Source organism: Manacus vitellinus, unplaced genomic scaffold (genome assembly GCF_001715985.3).
Source record: "Manacus vitellinus isolate BGI_N305 unplaced genomic scaffold, ASM171598v3 scaffold_18_pilon, whole genome shotgun sequence".
Taxonomy (NCBI): Eukaryota; Metazoa; Chordata; class Aves; order Passeriformes; family Pipridae; genus Manacus; species Manacus vitellinus.
The window spans coordinates 11,458,541-11,478,454 of NW_021939324.1; the positions used below are offsets into that span (position 1 = coordinate 11,458,541).

A 19,914-nucleotide genomic window follows, 5' to 3' on the forward strand; every position below is an offset into this window, starting at 1 on the left:
TGAAAAGGAAAATAAATGTTGGCTTTGTTTCCTCATGAACTAGCCATTAGCCACCCTAATGATTTACTATTGTTTAATTATGCCTTGCTCCCTCTATTCCGTACTCAATGTACTGCTAGTTTTGGAGTTGAAAATCCAGGAGTGGAGATGTACTTAACTCTTGCTGAAACTCAAAGTGAAAATAATTTTGCTTGGATATAAATATATTTGCTTGGATATATCCATGTGTACTGAAAAATCCCACTACCACAGCCCTTCAGAAATCAAGTGACAACTGTAAGAAAGGACATGTCTTGAAACTGACTTGGCTTTCTTAGTGCAATTATTCTAATTTCTTAGATAATGGACCAAATTTAAAATTTGTGATTTGACTTTATGATTTTAGTAGATCTTTTTTACTGTTTAGGATCATCTTTGCTTTTTTTTTTTTCCCCAAGATAAACAGGAGTTTTCCAGGAGTGACTTTACATTTTTTCAATCTAGTTGGTTGACCTCTTAAACATTTTCTATTAGAAGTGCATTGTCTTAGAATTCTTCTGTGGTCATTGCCATACAATGTGAATACACATTTTCCTCTGCTATTTGCAGGCCCATAAAGCAGTTCAGAATGCAGGCTGAAAATCACTGCCATGCAGTCTCTTTAGTATGCTGGTTGTTGTCTCCTTTTTACCAGCCTATATCCTTCTGGGGTCCCATGAAATCACTTGGACCTAAAAGCAGGATTGCAGTGTCAGAGTTCTGAGTGTGTGCTCCTTGGGAGTTCTTCATACATCTGGGACCTGCTTTCACTTACCAGTCTCATATTTTATTATGAAAACAACGCTATTTTCATGCGGTGAGATTATTCAATAGATAATAGTCTCAACTGAAAAATAGTTGTACAAAACAGCTAACAGCTCAGAAAGGAAAAGCAAGGCCCTGCTATGGAAGCATGTGAAGTGATTTGGGAGAACAGAGAGGGAGACAAAACTGTTGAGAAATTCAGCTGAATACTTTCCATATAGATGAGAGTGCTTGCTTGACCAGACTGGCTTAATAGAATTCATTATACAAGAGTAAAATATAATGAAAGTCTGTTGTAGAAATTGCAGGCTAGTATTCTTTTACTATAAGGTCATCCATTTAATACCGTGCTTTAAGACTGACCTACTGATTTTTAACTGGTAAGCTCTGCACATGCCAAAAACTAGCACAGAAGTTTTAGATTGAAAACAGTTATAGAAAAGTATATTGGCGCACGTGTTAAAGTATATTGGCACACGTGTTGTGAACTGTGCTTAATTGCATGTACATTTGTATAGGCTAAATGTAATGCAGTTATTTGCCTTAGGAATGAAGGCTAAATCTGAAACAGTGATGTACATCTATCAAGAGCCAAAAAGTGTCTTGAAGCATCTGCAGGGAGTATTAACAGTGCTCCCTGAAGAGGTTTCATTAATTATTGAAGTTTGAAGACAAACTAATAGTAACTAATTCTTGCAGGAGATTTAGTTATCTGTTGTATTACCTACTCTGTAATTTAACTTCTACCTAAAGTTATGACTAACTTCCTTAAAAATAGTTCCTTCCTTACAGACACTCTAAACCACATGCAAAGATGTTGAGGCATTCTGTGTACTGAAATAGCTGAACAAGTAATACAAATATGCAGTGGCTTCTGTGTGAAAAATCCAGATTACTGGTTATCAAAAGCGTCCAAAGCATATACGTATGTGTGTACATAACAGTACACATAAACCACTGTAGTACATTAAGAGTACTTCTAAGTAACGCAAAACCTGGGTTCCTGTGAGTGATGGACAAAGTAACAGATAACAAGTGAGCTTTTTCTCTCTATAATCTTCTAATTGCAGTATTTTGAGCCTCTTCAAACTCTAATCTGCATTCACTGCCAGTAATACTAGAAGGCAAAAAAAAAGACCCGGTCATACTATGTGTGTTCTGGCTCCAGAGTTAGTGTGTCATTACCCTGGGAGCAACGAGAATCTTTGCTCAGTACAGCACTGCTCAGTATTGCATGTTAGAATTGCCTGATATGTTGATCAAAGAATATTTGTACAGCTGTTTAGCTTTTCAGATGTTCCTTTTTCTTTTTTCCCAAACAGGTGATTGACAGCCACCGATGTGAGAAAAGAAACCCCAGTTGAAGATTACTTTTCCTCTGCATTTCTGAAAATTCAGAGCCAGCAGTTTTGACCATCAATTCCACAGGAGGCTTTTTTTGGCAAAGAAAGTCTTTCTTTGACAGATAATTCAGTATATGGAAAAAATGGCCTGAAATGTTAATTTCAGGTCACTTTTTTCTTTATTTGTTCAAACAAATCCTGGTTTGGGCAGAAAGCTAAGTTGTTTAGATGTACATTTTATACTATCAAGAATGCCCAATTCTTAAGCACTTTTTATATTTGCGTTAGTAATGTGTGGCCAGGTAAGTGAGGGGGGCATTTTGAGTTGGGTGACTATGTGCTGTTAGAGTAACCTTAGGATTCTAAACCGGCTAGAAAATGTCCCCTTCACTGCACTGAATATCTCATGTGCTTGAAAATTCAAATAAATGGCTCCTGGCAGAGAAGGTTGCTGTGTAGCAGTGTGATATTCCAGAAAGAACAGAATTTCTAGTTGCACTACAGTAGCTGAAATTCAGTAACATGCAACTGAGACTTTTTTCTTCTTAGTTTGAAGAATTGTATGTCAGTGAAAAGCAACAAGTGACCACAGCACAATGAGAAATAAGAATTGAATTCAGTACATATTCGAGAATGTGTTTGTTTCCATCATGATACATTTAGGAAGACATACCGCAGCACCTTTTTAGAAGGTCATTTGTAGTCTGACATCTTTTTAAAGTAGACATTTTCATGCTTTTTTAAAATAATATTTAGCTATGCTGAACCAAGTTAGTTATACTTTTATCATTTGTTATAAGAAGCAATATTTTGTAATTTCATACTTAAAAATATTTTTCTCTTTTAGTTTAAAATGGCTTTTGATTAGTCTAAGCAGCCTTCTTTAAAAAAGATCAAAGCACTTAAATGTACTGATAATTCAGTTGTGAAAATCATGCTTTTCCTGCTGGTTTTCATTATTCCCTTTAGTGGCTGCAGAAATGTTTGTATTTCAAACCCAAAAGCCTACTGGCTGAAAACTGGTTCTTTTGATTCTGACTGTTTTATTTGTAAAGGAGGGCTACAACTTCCTCTGCAGTGAATACTTAGGAGTAGTCCTAAACTTCATGACTAATGGCTGCAGGCAGCTACTCTTACGATACCACAGTACCAAGAGGTATGTCAATACAAAGATACAAATAGCCTTGTACCGCTTAAAAACCTCATGTGGTATTAAAGTCAGCCCATTACACTTCTAGTAAAACTGAATTTTCACTAGAATTTTGTTTTTACTAGTGTAACATACACTGTGTTTGAGAAATACACAGTCCCTGTCCTTTGTGTAGTGTGGTCCATTCACTGTTCCTCTTTTGACAGATAAACTACTATGGGGATTTGGGTTCTTTTAAGTGGAGTTACTCATTGCTGCTGTCATGTAATGGAACATGTACTGTGTTAAAATTTATAACAGGGGATTTCATGTCTTGCCGTTTACTTACAGAAAGAGGAGCAGGAGAACTTACCTTAGCAATAGGCTGTATAACCTAAAGGAACCTCAGCTCTTGGACCCTTCAGTTGTTTTGCTGTGGCTGTCTGAAAATTAAAGCTCTGTCAAACATCTTGAAAGGATTTTCTTAACCATGTTGCCTTACTTATAAAGTTAGTGAACATTCATTTTCAAAGCACCTGCAAGCAGTGTTAATGCAGAGTTGTATTGATTTTTGCTTAATTAGTTGTCAGGTTTCTGTTTTTCGGTCATGAGATCAGCTCTGTGAAATACCTGATACTGGCTTTCCACAGGCCTAAAACTACATCGATGTTTTTTTCTTAAACTGCTTCTCTGAACTCTGAGTTACATGGTATGGATGCAAGCTGCCTAATGCTGTGTTCATGCAGCAATAGTAGCAATTTCAAAGTTCAGCATAATCATTTGACACAGCCTATACCATAATCTGTGGTGTATTTTTACTCTATATTTGTTTGTAATTTCAATCACCACACATTAAAACCAAGGTAATGAAATAAATTTTTGGCTGTAGCACAGAGCAGAACCGTGATGTAGAATGGTAATTCACGTTATACAATTCATCTGAAACTTAGTGCAAAATTACCAGTTGTGAATGAGCAGCTTTTATATCTGTTTTTTCCTATTTTTCAGCCTGCAGTTTTATTCCTTGGCGTATGCATATAGGACACTAGTAAAATTCCAAGCCGAGGAAAAATAGTGTAATTTTAAAGTATAGGTGCAGTGGTTCCCTTGCACAGCATTTGTCTGCAGTTTACCACTGTGTTGTGATTTATCTAAATAGCTCCATGCTGTACTGTAGTACAGTTTTCAGATATGTTTGCCATGTAATCTGTCATCTTTGCCTTGAAAAATGTGTGCATGATTGATAAAAAATTACGTTTCATATTTAGCTGAAATCTTAGATTCCTGTAATAGCTTAGTCTGTATAGAAATGGAGTTCTCATATGAGCATGTATTTTATGCGCACACAAAAAGTAGTTGTTATGCTGAGCATAGCAGTATGTATCAGTTCAAAACTGCCATCTTCTGCGTGGAAAGTGAATGTTTGGTTTTTTCCATGTCCTGCTCAAAAAAAAAAAAAAGAAATCCTGAATTTTAATCCTCCATGAGTCACTAGATGTCACAATTTCACATAATTTTCCACTTTGATATAAAAATTGTGCATATGTAGTGTACACAGGCTAATGCATAAAACTTCCATCCTTTGTAATGTGAAATTTTCCAGTTGGATGGCTACAGCACCAAATGGGGAAAGTTTATATTCACAAGAAACTTTTATGGAAATTATGACAGTCCTGCATTGTGGTCGGTTCCTCCATAGCTGAGAAAAGCTGTAATAATTGTGTTGGTCCTTGAGAAATCTTGGCAAGCATCACTAAGAAAAAACACAGAAACATGTGCAAGGAGCCTCCATAAAAAGACCTTTCTGACTATTGGTATTTTTTGTTTCATTGTTGTGACTGCATTGTTCCATTGCTAGTTATTTATCTTAAGCAATTTGTCATCTGTTGGGGTTTTTCCATTTTTAGAAGCTTCTTTCTTCTTTCTTTGTTCAAATTAAAACTCTTACTATGGTGTAATTGATCCTGTGAGGTAAGGAGTTGAAATGCATAATGTTTATTGTACAAATGATTATGTAAGGACTGAAAAATCTTTTTTGAGTGGGAACAAGAAACTAAATACTCAGTTTCTACTAAAATAACCAAAATATAAACAGCAGTAGTCTTTTGTTCAGAAATGGAATTTTCATCAACAAAAATTTCATGCTCTCATTCACAGAGGTTCCAGGTCCTTTACAGTTGACCAATAGTCTTACTCACTTTACTTATTTTCATATGCTAGTTATCTGTCTAGGGTAGATGAAGGCTTTTTTATTTTTCAAACATCACTTTTGAGTTTTGTTTGTTTGTTTTAAATCTGACAGTCTGCATCCTACACCAGACACTTGTAAAATAAATTAGTATGATTATATATTGTGTTCTTTTGTGACTGCATTGGGGATAGAACTTAACATACTTCACTATATTATTTGTAAAGAATCATTTTGAGTATGAGCACTATATTCTGTACTGTTTAATATTAAAGTAATGACAGATGCATTATTGAAGATGCAACTTACTGAGGAAGCAGAAACATTATTGGTTAATGTTACCCTTGTTCCATTTGTTGCACTGAATTTCAAGAGTGTAATTTGTAAATCAAGTTTGCTTATGCGTGTAATCAGATTTTATTTTCATTGTAATGCTTATGTAATAAATTACCTGCATATATTTCTGGTAACAATTCCATAAGCATGGACAATACGTTGTTATGTTTCTCACTACAGAATTAATGTTAAGAACAAGCAAAGCTTCTTGCAAAGAAAAGGAGTAACAGAAGCACCTTACTGGGAGAGTTTGTTGCATGATTTCACTGCTCTGGGAGCTGACAGACAGTAGATCATCTTAAACTTGACTGCAAATTGCTCTTTGGTGTAATAAGCACATTGACATATTGCTATTAATGCTATCAACAGCAATGGCTATTTTTAACCTACACATATACTGTAATTTAAATTTTCCTACAAAATAAATTTATATTTAATTGACGCCTAATACAATAAATACTTAAATACTTAAAATTAGAATTTTTAGGAGGGTCAAGGGAGGGAGGGCATGCCAGTCTATTTGTGGGAGGGATGTTGCATATATAGGTCTTTGTACTTCCTGTTCAGTTTGACTGTTAGCCCAAAACTCACAGCTCTGACTGTGGTGAATCTGCAACCTGACATCTATATATTTTTGTTGTGATTCAGGTCTTCTATGTTCTGTGGCCCAGAGCTTCAGAATTTGACAGAAGTGGTCATCTTTTCCATTCACAAATGTGAATGCTCTGTACCTCTATCATGGGAAATGACCAAGCAATGAATTTTACTCTGCTGAGTTTCTAATATTAACATAGAGCATTATTTAAAGCTGTTATCTAAGGCTGTTAACCAGAAGTGTGTCCATTGGAAACAAGCAAAAAAAGATGATCACTGTTTTGGTGCATAAAGTCCAAACTCTGCAGAGATTTTTAGTCCAGTCTGTTGCCTATCCCATAATAAGTTTGCTGTAGACTGGCTTGATTTTCAGATGACAAACTTATTTTTGATTTCTGAATTGGGAAATAGGTGATGGACATTGGGGATATTCACTTAACATCTCCCAGCATGGTGTTGCAGTTGCCATATATTTTGAATTTCATCTTAATGTATAAAAAATGTATCATCATAAAAGGAAAGCTTAAGAATTACAAATGGCTGCAAGTTGTCTTGCATGAATGAAGCCAGTGAAGCTTAGTGAAACTAACTTCTTTGTTAAGCCTGTTGAATAAATAAGAAATAATCTAAAGAAAATAAATTTTCCATTCACTAGCTTTGTGCAATATTATTATTAGACTCAGACACTACTAGTACATTGTGCTTGGCTTTAAGAAAGTTCTTTAACTCCATTATATTCAAAAGGACATATTAAAATCATATTTTATTGTAAACAATTCTGCAAATTTACTATGCCTGAAAATGCTCAAAGTTATAAAGTGTTAAGCACAAGTATGTTTTTAAAAAAAAAGGTTAAAAACTAAACAGACATTTCTAGCAATACCTAAAACCTAAAAACTGTCTGCTTTTTGGTCTTTTTTTTTAGTGCAGCTTTTCAGCAACGCAAGTTTATTTCTGTGTATCTCATGTTTTTTTATTATCATGATTCAGAAATATAAACCTGTACGCAAAGTACTGCATTCACCTTATTGTACATGCAATGTAACATCATACTCACAGTTTTGGTGCTTTAAAATTATTCCTTTTTTCTTTATTAAAAGATATTTATTTGACCACTGTCTTGGTTTTACCTTCGACTATGTACCAACATTAAAAGAAATATTTTTAGCATAGTTTGGTTCCCACCAAAAAAAAAACATTCAGATCTGATTCATTTCGGTTCCCTTTGTTACTCTTTAACTCCTCAAGCTGCCTGTTATTGCTTAATGGCAGGTGGTTGTGTCTAAGCTATGTTGCAACAGGGAATAATATATTTAGGTAACATCTTTCTAAACAGAGTCACATGAACAGTTGAGGTATTATAAAAGAAACTTGCTTTTAAATAATGCAGAATAGTTGTGCTTAAATACAAGTCACACTCACTTTCCATCTCTTAATCAAAAGACAAACACTATGAAAAAACGTAAAAGTTTAAATCCAGAAATGGTAAGAGCTTTAGTTCCCTTATTACACTTACCATGTCCCAAACTAGAGTTCCTAGATGTCTGTGGGTTTTTCTGGTTTTTTCCTATAGTCATTTTATGTTGTTATTTATGTAAACATAAATCTTATGAAAGAGATATGTTTGTATTGTGTCTCCTTTCCCTTTGGCTTCTGTGTTTCTGGTGCAGTGCAGGTGGGTTCTATGTCCAGGTGGTCCCTTAACATGAGGAAGATAAAAAAATGAGTGTATTCCTAGAACAGGAAATTTTTAATGCAGTTACAATCCTGAGAAAACAAGAAAAAGGCTGGACATTTCTAAGAGCGATTTGAAACAAAGGTGGTATTTGCACTATAAATCTACACTGCAGAGTGTCTTAAACAAAATTCAAGGCCTGTCTGGCTTTGGTTTCCTCGTGATGTTTTTACATCGGGTTCACGTGGCGTATGCTGTTAATTTCGGGTTGTGGCAGAACACACATAGAACAAGTAGGAAATGTGCTTTGAAATAAGCAAGTAGTTGCTGACTTAAGAAAGAAGAGAGTTGTATTTGTATCTGAGTTCTGTTCCTCTTGGTCTGGCTGTGCCCTCAGCAGTGTGTGACTGTGGTGTGGGGGCCTGTGCAGGACAGACAGATGTACCATCAACTGGTGTCTGCTTTGGCATTGGCTTCAGTGGATAAGTAGATGCTTTTATGTGACTCATGTGGTTATCCCTGTGGTTGATAGTGTATTTAATGCCTGCATCAGAATTGCAGATTAGTGAATATACCTGTAGGCACACTTGGAAGGCACTACTATGCTATGCAGAATAAGGCCTAAATGTTTGTACAACACATAGAAGATGGAAGATACGTAGAACCATCCTTTATTTTTTTTCTGTTCATTACATGTCAGGTGTAAAGCAAAGGTACATTGTAAATAATATTCACTGGGCCACAGTGCCTCTGAAACTTGTAGAAATAAAACCATTCTTTCTCACAGGAACCAGTGATATGCAGGGTTTGTTTCATTTCCACCACTTACTACTTAACAGAGGCAATACATACGAGGGAGAGAAGTAAAAATGGAAAGCGAGTTTGTCAGATCTCCTAAAACCAATAAACCTTTCTCAGCAGTTCTTACTATTGCTTCCCATAATAGGGAGAAGTCCCTCTTATAGGCTTCTTCCTGCCACAAGGGAATCCTAGAATCACAGACTTTTGCAGTATCTCTGAATGTCCAGATCACTAAACCACCAGTGTGTCACTGCCATCACCACAGCCTGAGCTTAGTGCACATGTCACAGATCGCAGCGTCTAAGTCTAGTGTTACAGAGTTTTGCCACTGTTCTTACCTTTTGGGAGTGAGGGTTATAATTAAGGATAAAATGGCCTCTGTAAACTTTAGATGTACCATGTCAGTCGTTCAACTGTTCAAAGCATCGCTTTGTTAACATGAGCTGCCCTACAGCAGAAAACCATCCCAGAGGTTTTACCAGGAAGCTTAAGCATCATTGCCATATAACCTACCTTACAGAAGTGCTGCAAGTTTGTGTCCAACTCTCCATCCTGTAGAATTGTTCCCATGGAGATGCCTTCCTGCCCTTTCCCCCTTTGCACCAAGATTCTCAGTCTCTCTTACTTTCTCTAAACTTTATGCAAATCTTCACCACAGTCATGCTCACTGTCCAGCCTTTCATTAGCTCAAAGACAGCGTACCTCCCTTGAAATGTTGCCTCCACAGCAAGGGCTGATGGATAAAAATGGGCAGAGAATATTATCTGTGCCGTTAAAGCTGGTGCCTGTCTCTGTTGGTGCTGGGGTTCACTTATCATTCATCAACCAAAACTCTGGGAAAAAAAAACCCAAAACAAAAATTACATTTAAGTTCACTATCTGCTGCCTTACCCTTTATTCCTACTGTAGTAGTGTGCTGCCTGTGGGATGTTTGTTGGAGATACTTGTGCCACAGGCAAATCACCTGTATTGCCTTCTTGTCACCCTTTCTCCTCACCATGGAAGACAGCAGACTTTCTGACTTCTCTGGGACATCTCACTACCACCCCATATTGCTTATATAAGGCCAAGCACATTGATGGTCTTTCAGACAAAAGTCACTGTTTACTTCATTCTTTTATCTTAACAACTTTTCTAATTGGCATCACCCTCCCTCTGTACATTACTATTTATTGAAGAATCATGCAATTCATACAAAACACTTGGATTAACTATACTTTTTGTTCCTCAGTACTTTATTTTAATCCCATTAAATTTCAGTAAGAATGTAACTGAGCTCTTAGCATACAAAATCATCAGTGCATGCTCAAACTGCCATGCATGTTAAATGCACAATTTAAACAACACAACAGACGTTTTATGAATCAACTTCATTTGAAGCATCATAGAGTGATGGCCTTTTTCCCCCCACACTCACTTGCTGTGAGTAAAATAACTGTTGGAGTGGAGAGAGTCCTGCAAAAACAATTTGACATTGCAAACTGCTCTTGGTTTCTAATGACGTGTTAAAAAAAAAAAAGAATTGGCATTAAAAAATAAAATTGATAGTACTAAAAAAAAATGACAAATCCTATACTTTTGTTGCTGAGCCATATGTACCTTTGTCATTCCTGTAGTGGTTTCCTAAAGGTTTCTACTGCTGGAAGATCACACTTGAGTGATCCATTGAAGTGCCTACTGGTTGAGGGTTTCTCTTAATAGCAAACTTAGATGAAAGCTAAGGTCATTACCTCCCCTCTTATCCAGCACCACTGCACAAGCAAATTATTTCCACCCACTCTGCAACAGCATTTTATATGGCCCGTCATGCATGCCCTGCCTTACTGTTATTCAGCTTTAACTCAAACTGTGCTCAGTGGGTCAAGCTGTTGGCTTTTGTGAGGTCTGGCCATTCCTCCGGTGCCTGTGGCCTGCAGCCAGGGTCAAGAAAAGCTGAGTGACACTTGTACCATGTCTACTTTCATTAATCCATTCTGGGAAGAGATGGAAGGAGTGCAGGAATTGTCCTCAGTCAAAGGTAGCATTAGTTAACTATGCTTGACTGATAGAGCAAATCTCTGTTCAGGAGATTAGGTTTGTTACTCTTAAAAAAAAAATAAATATGAAAGGTATCTATGTGGGCTATGTTTTCTGGGAGAACATGAGCCACACATTGCCTATGAGGATGCTTTGCTTAGATTTGTGTACAAATTAACATATATTACATCTAAAACACATTTAAATACTCAAAAGCAGTTACAGTTGCAAGTAAATGCTCTGTCCTATTTTGCAGAAGTCTTCAGCTTTTAATCTCAATTTGCAATAACAAGCTTTGAACAGAAACTCTGTGTCCCAGCCAGCATTTGTTGAGACTGCACTATCAGCCTTCTGGGATAAACCTCAGTTGTGCTCCCAGCCATCAGCTGCCCAAGAGAACTCAAGACTTCTAGCCTTTTGAGGCTGCAGTCCTTGGTGGATACTCATAGTTGCAGGGATGCTTCTGAGTAAGAAAGTGTGTGGTACTGTCACTACCAGGCTGGCTAAGCAACTGAATGCAAAATTTAGCTTCTGCTCCCTTTGGAGCTCACCCAGGGGAAGGAGCTTAGCTGTTTCCCAAGAGGACACTACAGTGTTTTCTGTTAAGCCATCAACATGTCATTGCAATGGCAAGTCATGGAGTTTCATTTAAAAAAAAAAAAAACAACAAAAACCCCAAACTAAAAACAACTTAGCCTGAAATATTTTAAATTACAATTTCTTCACTTAAATCTGTCAAGACCTTCCAGCCAATGAAGGCCTGATCCCTTGACACACCACTGTGACCAGCTATTTTCCAAGTAGCTACATGCCAGCATTTATGCCACCTAAGATCCAGCACTGTGCTCGTGGGGGTCAGGGAGCTCAGCTCACAACTGCCTCTATAGCAGCCCCCTCTTCTGGTACAGTGCCTCAAAAAAGAGACTTGAAACGTCACAGCAAATTCCACAGCCACCTAGTAGCTCCTCCCGAGCTGTAAAACCAACCTCAAAGGCTGGTGAAACTGTTTGATCTTGTCCTCCAAGTAAACCCTTCTCACCGCTGGGGTTACGGAGGCGATTGCATGTCCAAACATTCCGGCAGTTCCTAGTGGGGTTGTTTGCTCAGCCACAGAGCTGACTAATGCTGTACTCTGTGAGGCCTTACTTCCTTATGGATTTTAGAATACCTATGTCCAGTTCAGTACTGCAATTTGGCCCAAGCGTCAAAATTCCCTTAAAAGTCTCAGAACCTAGAGCAGTGTTTGCCACCTGCCCAACCTGCCAGTCTGGACTAAGTCCTGTAGCAAGATTTCCCAGTGACTCAGGCACACTGCAGCAGTTGCACAGAAACCTGCTCTCATCTTTGTACTGGTTCTCTCATGGAGGTTTCCAATGTTGCTATAATTCATTTGCAAAAGACCTGTCACCTGTCCTAGCTGATGACAGAAATCCTTTGGCTTGATGGGAATTTTTGCTGCCAGGTATAGGATCCCTTTGTTTTAGCAGGAAGATCAGTTCAGTTTCTTCTGAAAACAGTCTGCCAATCCTAACATATTCCTGTATTTTGACTTGAGGAGTTACATGCCTTATAGGGAAGTTCTATTTGTGCAATGCAGTCATCATCAGTAAAGAGCATACAAACTCCTGTCTTCTGAAAATACTTGCATTGCTCTCTTTTAGACAGCTCTGATTCAAAATACGTCCTCGTGATGTGTTTCAGTAATGCTTGTTTAGAGCATCTGTGAGGTTTTCTCACTGCTTCTTCTCTTGGCATGTTTGATCATTGATCATTTAACAAAATAAAGCCAGACTCAGAGAATTTCATATGTCTTGTTCCCTCTCTGAAAATATTAACCTTGCAAATATCTGCATGACCCTATTTAAATCCATACACACAGATTATATTTGCACATACCTTGTCAGTGTAGCTCTTCCTCTCCCCTTAGCACCTGGATGCATGTATTGTTTGTGAAAGTCCTTGTTTCTGCCTCCGTCTTGATCTACTGGGAAAAAAAAATCCCTCCTCTTCAAGAATTACTGCAGTCACAGAAATGCAAGTTGTCTTCCAAGAAAATGTCTAGGTTGCTACTCTCAATCTAATGAAAGCAAAAGTGGCTGACACACTGCTGGATCCACGCAGTGAGATGAGGCTCAGATAAGAGTAGATGAGAATCCCCAGAGCAGAGGTGGACAAAGTTGGAAACTACTTTGAAGTTAAAGAAAGAAAAACCCTAAAACCCAGCTCAGAATTCTATTACACAAACACCACTGGTGATAGGAACTGGTGGCAGGAAAAAACAGGGAGCATCATCAACCACTACCAATGGCTAAAACTGGTACCAAACCTCTAGAGCTGTGAAGGTAAAAGACTGAAAGGACATGGGGTTTGCAGACTGTCAGGACTTCAGCTGTGTTCATGAAACACACCCCCAGTGCTGACCTTGAGAAGCCTATAGCAATCAGAGCAGAGTTTTGGCAAGCCAGGTGTGCTCAATGTCAGCATGATGTGAACACCTAGGAAAGTGAGATCCTTTCAGGTGGTTTGTCCTTCCCTATGCAAACCATTCTTGCCTATTTTACAGCCACACAAAGGTTCCGCACTAAGAAATCTTTTTGAAATCTGCGTTTCCCCCCCCCGCCCCAAATTGAAACCATTTTTGATAGTCACTCTCCTTCCCATGCCTTTATCTGAAAGTGATAAAACCTGCCAGATGTATTGTTGCATCTGAGCTCTGCTTGTGCAAGACTCAGCAATGAGGGGAAAAAATGGGTATATTGTGTTTCTTTGGTCCTACAATGAGCTGCCAGCAGTGCAGAAGCAGTTCTGGCAACTGCAGGTCCCTGAGAGGTTTTGGCAGGCAAGCTATGAGACCCCATATGGTGTGAAAACCCACTTCTGTCTACAGTATCTAGAGGTATTGCGATATTTACACTCACAGCTGCTTTCTGGCTAGATTGCGTGGCCAGAACAGTGGACATGAGCTGAACTGATTCCAGGATCTAACAAAAAACTCTGCTCATTGTTCCAAAACATTTAGCATAATAGGGAAAATTAATCCTACTTGTCTGAAGTAAGTGGAGTACAACGAGGAACTAAGGCTACTCAGCAAAACCAGAGATTTTAAATAACGTTATTTAGTGATATGCTCTCTGCTCAGCACCGTTCAGAGGTAGTGCACATATGCAGCATTACTAAGAAAGTGTAAACAAGACAGTTGAACATTGCTTTGCAGAGTCAGGTCCATTTCCTGAAAAAAACCCTTAACGTACAGGTGTCCACTTAACTGGCAGTTATGTCCAGTTACTGAGACTGAACTACGCATATCTGGATAGAGTTTCTTGACGGTCCTTTCTTAATTGTATTTTGACATCCAGCCCTAATCTCTATTTAGATTTATCTTTGGCCTCATGATCCAAGATTTCTGCAATCAACCAAGTTCAGTGTTTTTACTGATATCCACAGTACCGATATCCACAGAGAGTGATGGTCTGCAAGAGTTTTCCATTCCTCTCTCCATGTGGTAATTCTGAAAAATGGATTTGATTTTTGAATGCAGTGCATGCAGAGCGCTGTTCAGCAGCCACTTCAGTACAGAATATATAAGATGATATAGAATGAACTGAGATTTAGCCTCTTATTGAAGGTAAACCTGAATGTCATCTCTAACGGGTAGAAAAATGAGCAGAAATCAGAAACCTTTCACAACTGACAACCGAAGACACATCCCAAAATATTAACCTTTAATTGATGCACTGTTAATTCTTGCAGGGTTTTCTTTAAAGGAATTATCTTGGGAATGCCACCGATAGCATTAAACAATTCTTATTTGTGTAACATCTGGTTTAGCCCTTTATTTATTTATTTATATTTTACCTGAAAATGTATTTTCTTAGAGACCTTTAACAGCATTTCTGCATTAGCAGTTCATTTTTTTCTCCTCTTTCCTGGATATACTAGCCAGGAAAAGGAACTCCCAGTCTGTAACAAACAGTTTAATTCGTAGGTTTTACTTTGTCCACATATAAAAATGCAATTTCTGGATCATTGAGACATATGGATTATGAACAAGACACTCCAAAAACTAGCTATCCAGACGGGGATATACTTACAAAAATCTTTTATGTCAAAGTCAGGATTTCACAACATAACACGCTAATGCAAAATCCAGTAGCACCTGAAAGATTAAGGTAGCTGCTGCAATCACTTGCACATACTTGAAAAGATTTAAGAAGAAAAAAGAAAAAAGAGTAAAAGTACATTCTCCAGAGAACAGCAAGTGTATTTCAAAATAAAAAACTGTGGGTTTGATTTTTTTCTCTTTTTTTCCTCTTTTTTTCTTTTCCTTTTTTTAATTTATTTATTTTTATTATTATTATTATTTCTGTATTTCTGTGAGGCTTATGGTAATTCTTTTTGCTTTGTTTTTTTTACAAGACTGTAGTTGCCATGTAACAAGTTATACACAAAGTGACTGCTCTCCCCTCCAGTGCAAGTTCATGGTCATGTTTTCAGGCTATTGTACTGAACACTGTTCCTGTATACATATTCCCATAGTTTCATCAAAGATAGATACAATGTGCAGTACCTGTCTCACAGACAGTAATGCTTTAAACCAGAAAATTTTTGTCTTAAAACAGAAGTGGAGAGGCTACAGTAGGTATAGCCACCTAAGCATGAACTTTAGATCACAATTTCTAAACACTTGCCTACTGTACATAAGCATTAAAAATAGTCTTAGACATAGGATTTTATTTATATGTGCACGTATGTCCACCTTATCCCATATTTATGTTTGGCAACTATTTGGGAATTCAAAGGTGCAGCCCTCAGTAATTGTATTATTAAAAAAAAAAGAAATGAAGCATATCTAGTCTATGAGAAAAGAAATTCTCAAATATCAATTTCCAATTTTAAATTTAATTTCAATAGGAAAATATTAAAAATGTGCACATCTAAATTTTTCCATGTTTTGTATATACATATGTGTGTGTACTTATACATAGAAATGCTCATGTACCACACATATTCACAAAATTTAAGTGGAAATATTTCAGTCCACTCTTTCCCCACACATATGACATCATATCTTTAAAAATGTCAATAATAATATCATTAAAAATAATATTACATTTATTCCATCATTAGCTTTTTATTCTTTCTTCATCCTTATTATGTCCACTGAGCATTAGCAGGCCAAATTCTCCTTGCACTTCCACAGATGTTATGCCAACGGAATGTTGCTGACATCACATCAAGGACATATGGTTTACAGCAGCACAAGTGACAGGAGAATCAGGCCCAAATATCCCCAGGAAAATTAAAAACTGGCTGTATCTGCTCATCTGGACCTGATGAAGATATACACACCACTGTCTAAAATCCCCTGAATGAAAAAACACATAGTTCACCACAAAGTTTTCAACCAGTAGCACAATGAAACAAGCTCCCCCCACCCCTTTAATAAATGTGAGAAAATACCCTAAAAAATATGGAGAAAGCGTAAACATTGTGTATAATACATACCATATAATACATGACAGTTTAGCATTTGACCTAAGCCACTTCCCTGACTAGTCAGGGGAGACCTGAAAAATCACTGGTAAATGAAAAAAAAAGGTATTTTAGAAATAAAGCATGTCTTTCCAATATAAATGACAACCCGTGTGTATTATATGGTATATACACACAGTACACACATGAAAACAAACTTATCTTTTCTAGTTTTGAATATCAGTCTCTAAGTGAAGAAAACTGTGTTGTACAAAGCAGCTAGACTTCATGTTTAACATTCAAATTAATTTGGGGAGCAAACAAGGGTTCGTGCATCTTTCGACTCTGAAGTCTGGCACTCGCTCATCCATTTTAAAAAAGCCCTCTTCAATATTACAAGCAAATTATGGCCAGAATGCACTGTGATGCAAGACACATGACACTTGGCTTACCTTTCAAAGAGTTGGGTTTTTTTAAAATAAATCTATTATATAAAGAAATGTGTGTTTGCCAAAAGTCTTAAAATTACATCAAAACAACTTTAAAACCTGCTCATGGAGGGTAATTGAATTCAATTTTCTGTTTTTAAACACTTAATTAACAGTTCAGAATATTGCCTGGTATAGTTTTGATAAAGATGTGATATGAAGACCCATAAAAGAGTAAATATGTCTTCAATTCAATTTGCTATGATAACAAAGCTTCAAGAAACAGCCTTCTTGTCTAGACAAGTTCAGTGTATGAACAATCCCTTGCAATAGCTCTATGCCCTTAGTGCAATCTGTAACAAAACAGTGCTCCCCATAAGTCATCATTCACAGAACCTGAATTTCATGTGACATTCTGAAAAAGCCTCCCGCAGAGCAGGTTAGCAGTTAATTGAACATTCAATATATGTATCAAGGCCAGAAAACAAACAACTGGCCATTCCTTGTTATCTGTGCAGGTCAAATTTAAAATTTTGAATTTACATTTAAAATTCTCGGGGGGTTTGGGGCTTTTTTTTCCCTAGGGGACTCACCTTCCATCATTGATTGGCTTAAAAATAGTTAAGAGGAAGATACTATCTCACTGTAATTACATCGAATTCATATGAAAAAGTAAACCTTACATTGGACAATATTGTAGAACATCAGAGTAGCTCCATAAAGAAATACTGTATCTTCCAGTATATATATATATATATTAAAAAAAATCAAAACCCAAACAACCAAACAACCAAAAAAACCCAAAAAAAGAAGAACTTTATACAAGCAGTTATAGTAAATCTGTTTCAATTAAAGATGCAACTCTCTCTCATTCCTGGCAAAAATAAATTGGTACCGGCACTGCTTCTCCACAGTGCAACATACCCTGAGAAATTATTATGAACAACAAAATACAGGGCTGTCATCACTAAGTTCTTGCACAAAACACAGCAATTAAATATCTTAAATAAATAAAACAGCAGAAAACCTCTATTGTATCTATCACAAAAAGGGGATGTGACTTGGGACACTGCTAATTCTTCCATCACTGATAATTAGAAAAGGATTGCATTCAATTATTATTAATTCTTTCAAGTTATTTGTGGCCAATAATGTACAAGGAGGTAATTTGTAATTCAAGTTTTTTTTGTTTCTTATTTTTTTCTTCAACAAGCTGAGTTCTAAATTTTACATTGAAATACAACTCAAATTTAAAACAATCCCTCTCAGAGGAGCATTTTCTAAATTTGTGCAACTTTGATGCAGAGCCCAACACAGTCCTATGAAGAGAGACAGTGCATCTTTAAGCTGATTGGCACTGAAATCCCCTTTTCTTAACTGCATTCTATTAGCTTGGCCAAGTTATCTCGTAATTCTGTTAGTTCAAATATTTTTCCATCAAGAATTTCTAAAAGTGTCTTCAAGTTATTGCGAAAAGCTTCTTGCTCATTCTGACTTTTCTCCAGACGTTGCTCTAGATCAGACAGCTGGCCTTCCAGGTCTTTGTTTCGAATTTCTACTTCCTTCAGAAAAAATACATAACATGTTAATGTCTTGTCTGCAAACAGAAAGCAGTCTAACCTCTTGCTGGTACTTGTGTGCTATTTTTGTCAACTGCTTTTTAAAACAATTTATGACCCTTTACAATTTCCACTAAGCCAAAATCAGAACATGAATTGTTATTGTGATTCCATATGTACTGCTACTTCCTGATCTTTTTCCATAACTGTCTGAAAGACAGAAACTTTGGGAGAGGGATAAAATTTAGTCAGTGAACAAATGATATACTTACTTCTGTCATTGAGAAATCACCTAAGAAAAACAGCTTCTCAGAAGTTTACTTAAATTCAAGTATACCCTGATTTAAACCATGAATCAAGGACATGGTCTCCATGAAATGTTCTCATGGAGAAACCCATCCAGAACACTGCTTAGGAGGAGTGCCTTACAGGCCTTTGCACTCTGAAAATTAAGACAGGAACATAACCTACCAAGACTGATGTCAAGGTGACATTGACTGTAACAAATGTAAACCAGAAAGCATAAGCACATCTTGCCTCACTGCACAGTGCCCTGGAGCACCTACCTGCAAGCCCCACAACAGCACAGCTGTGGCAGCAGCGACAGCAGGAGAGCCAACACTGCTCTATGGACAAGCAATTCCCACACAGTGAGTGGAAAGATGAGGGGGGCAGCATGTTAGACACAGTCAAGGGGATCTGACCCTGAGCAAGCTCAGCTCTCATGCACAAGCAGAAACCCCTGGCATCAGCCTACTGGGACTCCTTGCGCTCCAGCTTGCACCTGACAGGGCAGGGAGGTCGCGGCTGCTCAGCCCTGTGCAAACCAGATGCCTTCTCTTTGATCAAATTACTAATGTAGCAGTCATGTGAGTCTGGAATAGCATATTGTTCTTTGTTCCATTCATTGCACACCTCATAAATTCATGCTAAATTTTGTAATTTCAGTTATGAAATGCTCTGAGTTTTTACAACTAGTTTTACAAAGCAATAGGGAGGGGGAGCTCATGCTCCCATAGCATGAGCAACTCCTCTTTCAGCCCTCCAACTCTCCCACTGTATTTGCTGTGATTCTTCTGTCACCTCTAAAGCTAAGAAATATATTGATATTTATACTGGAGAAATATCAGATAACCATAGGACATAACAACCTGACTTAATACAAAAAATATATTTGGGCATTCAAGAGTAACAGGTATAAAACAGCAGCCCTGTGTCAAAGTCCATGGCTTGAGAAAGGTTTCCACTTGTGAGGCGTTTGATGGTGAAGTTGATTGGGTGCTGCATCCCTGGACAGAGGAGGGATGGGGTGTTGTGGCCAGTGCTCACTTTCAGCTCCCAACCACAGCAGTAGGTGCAGGTGAAGAAGACAGAACATCAAGACCATCACTGATTCATAATTGTGGCTGCTTGCAAAGCCCAGGGTTACATCCAAGCCAAACTGAATACATCCCTTAGTTCATGTAAATGAGCAAGTTAAAAACTATGGAGTTTTGGGCACTGGTCTTGACAGCACAGCTGAGAGCAGGGATCACCCTTTGCTGCCAGGACTAAGAGAAGAATTAACCTGTTCAACACTGAACAATATTG

The 19,914-nt window shown here is 37.5% G+C and overlaps 2 protein-coding genes across 2 annotated transcripts in view; one reads left to right on the forward strand and one right to left on the reverse strand.

Moving 5' to 3' along the window:
• Positions 1 to 8,832, forward strand: part of JMY (junction mediating and regulatory protein, p53 cofactor) — a 69,244-nt gene extending 60,412 nt beyond the window's left edge. The window contains 1 exon segment of the mRNA XM_029958988.1: positions 2,106 to 8,832. The gene's annotated coding sequence lies outside the window, so the exon portion shown is untranslated.
• Positions 8,833 to 10,076: 1,244 nt separating this feature from the next.
• HOMER1 (homer scaffold protein 1) overlaps positions 10,077 to 19,914 on the reverse strand; it is a 101,895-nt gene continuing 92,057 nt past the window's right edge. The window contains exon 9 of the mRNA XM_029958973.1: positions 10,077 to 18,327. Within this exon, the coding sequence (XP_029814833.1) occupies positions 18,139 to 18,327 (189 nt within the window). The 3' untranslated portion in view covers positions 10,077 to 18,138. The remainder of the gene's footprint in view (positions 18,328 to 19,914) is intronic.